Source organism: Tetrao urogallus (assembly GCF_951394365.1).
Source record: "Tetrao urogallus genome assembly, chromosome: 12".
NCBI lineage: Eukaryota > Metazoa > Chordata > Aves > Galliformes > Phasianidae > Tetrao > Tetrao urogallus.
The window spans coordinates 12,087,233-12,094,883 of NC_136825.1; the positions used below are offsets into that span (position 1 = coordinate 12,087,233).

Genomic DNA, 7,651 nt, shown 5'->3' on the forward strand with positions numbered 1-7,651 from the left:
GCCCACGCAAAAGGAGCATATAACCAAGGTAGACAACAGGCTTGCTGCAGAAGATTAGGACTGAAGCCGGCCTAGCTACGAAGCCTGATCACACACAGCAGATTGCTGTGAGCATCACAGCATGGCTTGGCACTAACTAAAAGAAAGCACAGGCATTTTACATTTATATTAGAAGCATTACTCTGCAACACCAGAGCTTGTAAGTCTCACAACAGAGAAGCCTGAGGGTAAACTAAAGAACACCTTTTTCACATGTTTAAGATGTCATTTACTTCCACAAGAAGGCACAAGCAATCCACAAGAATCAAGGGGCTGTGCTGTTTAGTCATGAGATAACTGACAGCAGCAAGAAACAACACTCTAGTTTAAGGCTCAAACATTTTGCTTTCAGCATGGCCACTGGAAACAGCAGCAGAGCTCGATCTGGTAGAGGGGACCACGCCAGCACAGCGCTGGTCTTCTCTTCCTCCATCAGACACCACAGGGCATTGGAAGAAGGGGACAGAGAGCAGACACGGAAGTGACAAACACAAGGGAGCCGTGCCAGCTGGGAACCATGAGGTACCTGTGGCAGTGACTCGGGAGGCAGATCACCTGCACACACTGCACATTTCCTGTTATCCATTCAAATATTTCCCCTTCATGACAGGATTCACGGCCACACACACACACACACAATTCTGGAGGATGCAGCATTAAATCCAACCCAACACACAGACGTCGTCAGAACACAAATCTGCCCCAGCAGCCCTGGGACTGCACAGCTCTGCTTCAGTTCATTTGTGGCACCGAGTATGTCCGCGCCTCGCTGCGCAGACACGGCCAGCACTGCTCACACTGCAGCTGGACGGACCAAGAGGCAGAGATGCCACAGCACACGCTGCTGAGGATATCGCCTCAGCAAATTCACTGAACTCGGGTTGTGCCAGGAAGCACAGCTGTCCTTTTGTTGTCGCCGAGCATTCAGAAGCACGTCTCGGTAAGCGCTACTCCACGCTCCAGGTTCTTTCATAAGCACTCACAACCGCTGCAGAGCGGCCTGCCCCAGACCCCGGCCGCAGCGGCTCACGCTGCCGTTTAGGACCCGGCCCCGCCTCGCCTCGGCCCCACCCGCGCCGAGCAGCGGCCTCGCGGCCTCCAGAGCCCTCAGACCCCGCCACGCCTCCCCCGCACGGCCCCGCCGCGCGCAACCGCTGACGGTGCTCCCGAGCTGCAGCCTCCGGGCCCGGCCCGACCCCGGGCCTTCTCTCAGCGGCCGACTCCCGCCCTCGAGGGGGCGGCGGCGGCGGGACTCGGGGCTCTCCCCGCTCCCCCCCCCACTGCCCTACAACCACCACGCGCCAACCCCGCCGCCCCTCACCATGGTCGCGCCGCCGCCACGAGCCGCCCCCACCAGCAACGCCCCGCAGCGCCGCGCGCCGTCATGTGACTGCGCCGCCCGCGCCGCCCCGCCCCTCCGCCGCGCCGCCGCCCTTCCATTGGCCGGCGCCGAGGAAGCGCTTCTCTGCGGGTCGATTGGCTCTGCGGGGACGATTGACGGCTAGACGGACCGGTCGGTCGGCGAGCCCGGTGGCGGGTCGGGAGCCGCGCGACGCGGGCACAACGAGCGGGAATCGAGAGCCAGGCGGATGGAGCGCGGCGCGGTACGGCGGCTGGCGGTACGGCTGGGGATCGGCGAGCCGCGCGTCGTCAGGTAGCGCGGTGCGGGGCTCGAGAGCATCGGCAGGGGTGGCGGGAGGAGCGTGCCCTGCGTGCACCGGGCCCTGCACGCAGCCCGGTCACCTACGGACGAGGCTCCGCCGCCGCCTCCGCGTCACCGCGGTGTTTTGCAGGAAAGCCGAGGAGTACCTGCGGCTGTCCCAGGTGAAGTGCGCGGGGCTGATGGCGCACGTGACCGCGAGCGGCCTGGCCGTGATGTGCCTGGAGCTGGCGGCCCGCTGCGCCAAGCATCCCGCCGGCAAGGTGAGCCGGCCCCAAACCTCCCGCGCCCCGCACGGATCTCCGCCGTAGCGCCGTCGGAAGCGGCGCGTGGTTTCTCCGCCAGAGCCGGCGAGGAGCCTCGGCGATCCTCGTGTTCTTTCTTTATCTCGAACAGAGCTCCTTTGTTAAACTCTCCGGTTTGAACAAGACCGCGTACCAGAGCTCCGTGAAGGCCTTGGAGTGTTTGCTGGGGGTGAACGCCCGGCTGGGGATGCGCGAGCTGGCGGTGCAGTTGTGCTGCACGGAGGCACTGAGCGCGGCCTCGGAAATCCTGCAGAGGTGAGCGGCTGTACGGCTCCGTGCCCGCAAGGGTGAGGAGCCGGCTGGGGAGAAGGGCGGGCGGCTGCTTCTGAAGGCCCACGAGGTGAGTTCTTAGCACTGACAGCACGTTACCTATTTAAAACACATTAGAAAGACTGAGCCTCTGGAGCACAGTAAGTCGCTGCCCAAGTTCCAGTTTTTCAGCTCAGAGCAGTTTGAAAAAACAGGACTTTGTGTCTTTGCCTGCAGCACTGTAATTAGCTGCTGCTCATGGCACAGTTCAAAACAGGCGGGAGAAACAACCATTCTGGAGAAGCAGATCTCTTACAGTGCACATTACCTGTCAGAACATGAGATATAGCACTTCAGTGGGGATCCAAAAAATTTTACTAAAACCTGGCTGTAAGATCTACTTTAGCAAGAGCAGTCAGGGAGAAGCTCTGGAGTGCTGTTCTGCTGCTGAGCACGTTTAAATGTTGGTGGGGTTTCCGAGGATTCTGGTGGGAAACAAAGGCTGTGAACGCTGTGGTACTTAAACAGCCTGGTAAAGGTGAACAATAAAAACTTAAATTCTTCACAATGCTGAATATCCAGTATGTCATCCACTATATATTGTACAGGTGAAGGTTTAAATATAGATCAAAAAATCTATAGTTCTACCCTTTGTAATAGGACAGATCTAAAGATCTCTTCATGTAATTTTAAAGATAAAAGCAAGCGTAAATGGGTAGCACAAATGAAATTATTCTGATATACCTCGATTCAGATCTCTACCTTAAAATACCTTTAAATCAAAAAGAGGAAGTGATTCCCATTCCCTTCTATTCCCCAGTCTGTTTATCTCCTCTAAAGCAGTAGCAGCTTTTTGTGCTTGACTAGGTTTCAAAGGACTGAGATATCCAATATTTAACTGCTGAGTACCATGTGACAAATTAATTTCAAAAGTTTCATTTGAAGCAAATGCATTATACAACTATCACTCTGTTATTCTTTAGGTATGAATCCAGCCTCCCTGAAGCACAGCAAATGGAACTTGATTTCTCAAAACCACTATTTATAGCAGCTGCACTATTCACTGCGTGCAGGTGAGTACAGTGTAAGGGGTTCTTTTATAGGCTTAGATAGCTGGTGAGACATTCAACAGAAATAGTGCATGCAGTGTAAGCAACTGATTGATTCAGCATGGCTAAAGGCTCTTTACTACTGCATTCTGCATCTCTACTCCTGGAACTGGAGACATCTCTAGCACAAGAACCCTTTTACAAGGAAATCTCCAGCCTACACTGCATTTGCTTTCAGGGGGGAGCAGAAGTATTACAGCAGACGTACAGAAGAGGATCTTGAATTACTTGTCCTAGAAGAAATGAAATCTGCCTTTCCTGGTGTGTGATTGATGAAGCAGATAATTCCATTTGGATGTGTTATCCCTGACAGTAGCTGAAGAAGTCCACCAAGCCAATATAACAGTAGTAATATTTTCAGATTTAACCAGAACTTTCTTCTCTTGTCAGTGTAGATTGGTGTTGGACATAAAGCAAGAAGTTCTGCATGTCTCTTGGTGAGATATTGCTCAAGATGAAAGAATGGCTGCTGCCAGCTTACCAATGAGCACCTGCACCATCCCATCCTCAGGCTCTAACATTTGGGGGATGGATTTGTCTCAGCTTTAGACCAGCATCATCTCAGGAGATGGCTGATAGGAGAGCCTGACACATTTAACAATTGGGAAGAATTTGCTTGCGCGTACATGTTTTCCCTCTCAATATTGTGCCTTTTAACAGTCAACAATTCAGGTGTTGTGTAGTTTCATAGCTCTTGACAAATGTTTTGACTGCAGTCCCATTCAGTTCTTCACAAGAGTAGTTGCCTTGCTTCCCTTGAAACCTATGAAGTACCTTTTCCTGATAGAATTTCCTCTCATAATTTGAGCTAACTGTGGGCTTCACTTCCAGATCCATCTTGACTCTTCCTTCCCAAAGGCAGCGTTGATAGAGTAATAAATATCATCTCAGCTGGATGATACTTGCTGAGAGATAAATTAATTTTCTGTTACAGGTGTTTGAAGCTGAAAGTGGACAAATCTAGGATGTTGGCTATATCTGGAGTGAAAAAAGCAATATTTGATCGCCTGTGCAGTCAGATGGAGAAGATAAGCCAGCAATTCAACAGTATGTTTTTGACCTTATCTTTGTAATACAGCTTACCCAACGTCTAGGCTCACAGTGTCCCCATGCATTTCTGCTGGTGATTTCATTTTGGTCACTTCAACTATTTTCTTTCAGCCAAACCTGCCCACCATTCCAGCATTTCCCTCAGTCCTGTTCCCACTCACAGTCCTTGCTTCTGGGAAGGTCACAACAGTTTAGAACATGACAAGGCCCACAGTACCTATCCTCTTCCTTAATGCTCACAGTTCTTTACATTTTCTGCTGCTGAAAGTTATCCCCTCTTTCTCCCATACCACTAAAGCATTTTGGATTCATCCTTGCCTGCTTTCTTCATCCTGTTTAATATAGCAACACAATATGGAAATTAGCATAAACCTTTTACTACCTCTGTTGCTTTAATTGACGCTCCTGTGTTTTCCTTTCCTTCACAGGGATTAACACACAGCTAAGCCTTGATCTCCTTGTAGTAATTCAACCATTACCTGACACCATGCCTCCACACACAGCAGGCAGACATAAGAGTCTTTCTCACCTGCTGCTGAACTTCCAGCTCTCCCCACTCTTTAGCATAGGGCAAAGATTGAAGTATATGTTCCTTTCTGTCCTTGTATCTTTGTTCCTTCCTGTTTATCTCCTCTTTCCCTCCCCAGATTTTTATTCTCACTCTCCCACTGACAGTATTCCTCCTCCACTTCATATTTCACACTGCAGTGTTTTCTAGAGTGTGCTGCCTGAATCCAAACCAAAAGCTGCTCTTGCTAGGCATGGAGCTGCCAACAGAGAAATTATCCCACCACAAAAGCAGCTTCAAGGCAGACAGGAGTTCCTTTTTCAGGTTAGGTATAAATTGACAGCATGCTGTGGGTATCTGTAAAACAAAGCAGTTGTGGAAATGGTACAGAAGGGAGAATGCTTTGTGAATAATCAAGAATGGCAGCAAGGTGTTTTTTGATATGAACAAAGCTGATGATTATGGTTACACATGCAGTAGCAGCACTAGGTAAAGCAGCCAGCCAATCCTCGCAAGCCTTGGAGGGTGCTGGCACCTCTGCATATACAGTTTGGCTATCAGTCTTTAACAGAGAATCTTTTTGATGAGGAAACACCACTTGCCTGCTAAGCTGTTTTCCAGCCAGGTCAATCAGTTAAGTCTATTCACTATCTAGCTGCACAAGAAGCTATGCTAACACAGCAGGCAGCAACCTGGAAAGAATACATCACAAAGGGAGGGCACTGGGGGAAGGCATCACTGCCGTGAACAACTGGATGTAGAATAACATCCCACATCACTCATCCCACATCATTCAGAAGTAAAGTAACTTAACTTTTTTGTTTGTTTGTTTTTTAGAAGATGATATTCCATTAGCTGCAGAGACATCTGAAACCCAGCAGACTGACCTGGAGCAATGTGAGAAAGAAAGTAAGTTGTGTTTAGCTGTGAACTAAGATTATCGGAGTAGTTTGGGGTTTTGTTGCTGCTTTGCAGTATTTTAGTTGTAGAATAAGCAATAAAAATTGGTTGACACCATTCTGCAATCTACTGTAATAGAAGGACTAATTAAACGCAGCAAAAGGACAATGTTTATTATACTGAGTAGTTGTAGTAAAGTTAACTCTTACACTCAACCAGAAAAGTGAAAAGGTGACTGCCTTGGGAGGGGGGCAGATGAGGAAACCAGAGAGTTGAGATAGTGCAGTAATGGTCTCTGTACACGAATAGGCTGATCTCTGTACACTGGCTGATTATTTCCAACAACACATTGCTGGTGCTGGCTCATCATGTACTTACCTTTTTTTTTTTTTTTTTCAAACATAGGTTCTGAAGATTATGATGATGAGATTCCATGTAAACGGCCAAAGACTGAAACAAAGCAAGACTATGAAGAATGGAAAAGGAGAATCCTGGAAAATGCTGCTAAGGCACAAGAGACAAACAGTGGTACTGTTTCTATAGTGCCACCTTGTAATATCACTACTGCTTGCTCATAACGTTAACAGTCCTTTTGTTCTTCACAATTCCTGTAGCATACAAGTGATGACTGGCTGGTATTCAGCTAATTTTATTTTTTGAGCTAGTTTTTAAAAGTTATTTTTAGTAAATGACAATTGAGGTGATTTTTGGAAGAAGCATGTTTAATTATTTGCCAGGCTGGTACTTGAGCAGATGTAGCATTAGGTGGTAGGACTGCTTCATTTTTCCTGGTACAAGCAGCAGGTGACGCTCCAATATGATGTTCAATGTGAATAAATTATAAGTCACATGTCCTTGTGCCTCTAGCTGGCAGTAGACAATGAAAAAGAGTGGGAGGAGACCAACTGTGCCTTGTTAAACAGCAAAAACAACAGATGAATTAAAGACAGAGTAATTTTTAAAACTGTCAAACACTTATTCACTGAACTGACAATAGTTTTTATGCCTGTGTAGGACTGAAGTCTCTTGTGTATGTAATGGGGCCCAGCTGTTCCAAGAAACAATAAAGATATCAGAAGGAAAAGCTTTGCATTAGGACGTGCATTTTTATGCACATGCTTGTTGTATGTAAAACTTCTGGGGAGCAAAGTAAGACAGGAGGACCCATCTGTGGAAGGTATCCAGGGAACAAGGATTTCGAACCTAGTGAAGCTGGGACACAGACCTTTCTGTTGTATCTCAGGAGCATTAAGCTTCAACTGAAGAGTGCCCTGACCCATAGGTCTTAGAGGCAACTTGTGTCATCCTATACTTTCATCCCACCTATTCAGAGTGGGACTTAAAGTAACTATTTTTGAAAGAAAAATCATAACCTTTAGCAGTCCAGGACTAGCGTTACTATAATAAAGTCAAGCCAATTCTGCTGCCCATTTCTTGTCTTCTGTCTGAGTTGTATGAACAAGTTAACTTTTATAAATCATCATTCCAAAAAAAAAAAAAAAAAAACAACCAGAAACTCCTTAGCTATTTGCATGAAGGGAAATAACTCCTGTCTGAGCACTTAGATTTGAAACATCATTCCCATCTGAGCTTCTCAACAGTATTTTGATGGTCTGCCAAATACCTCACTGCTTAGCATGTTCCTTGCTTACCTGGGTGACACTGATTCCAGCTTCAGCTATTACCCTGTAGGGCCACCTGTTTTTTTGTTTTTCCATACTCTGTTCCAGTGTCTTGCAGACTGTGTGTAGGGTGTTTTTAGCTTTTTGTAGACCATGCAGGACATTATGAAATATCCCATGAGACTGCAGAGATGGTTTTCACTGTATTG

At 47.7% G+C, this 7,651-nt stretch overlaps 1 protein-coding gene across 1 annotated transcript; it reads left to right on the plus strand.

Moving 5' to 3' along the window:
- Positions 1 to 1,628: 1,628 nt before the first annotated feature.
- Positions 1,629 to 6,887, plus strand: ORC6 (origin recognition complex subunit 6; the record flags this gene model as incomplete). Its single annotated transcript, XM_079541360.1, has 8 exons — positions 1,629 to 1,693; positions 1,833 to 1,962; positions 2,096 to 2,259; positions 3,237 to 3,326; positions 4,297 to 4,409; positions 5,758 to 5,829; positions 6,226 to 6,348; positions 6,835 to 6,887. 8 exons carry the CDS (start codon positions 1,629 to 1,631, stop codon positions 6,885 to 6,887), a joined length of 810 nt encoding a protein of 269 aa, XP_079397486.1.
- Positions 6,888 to 7,651: the final 764 nt, after the last annotated feature.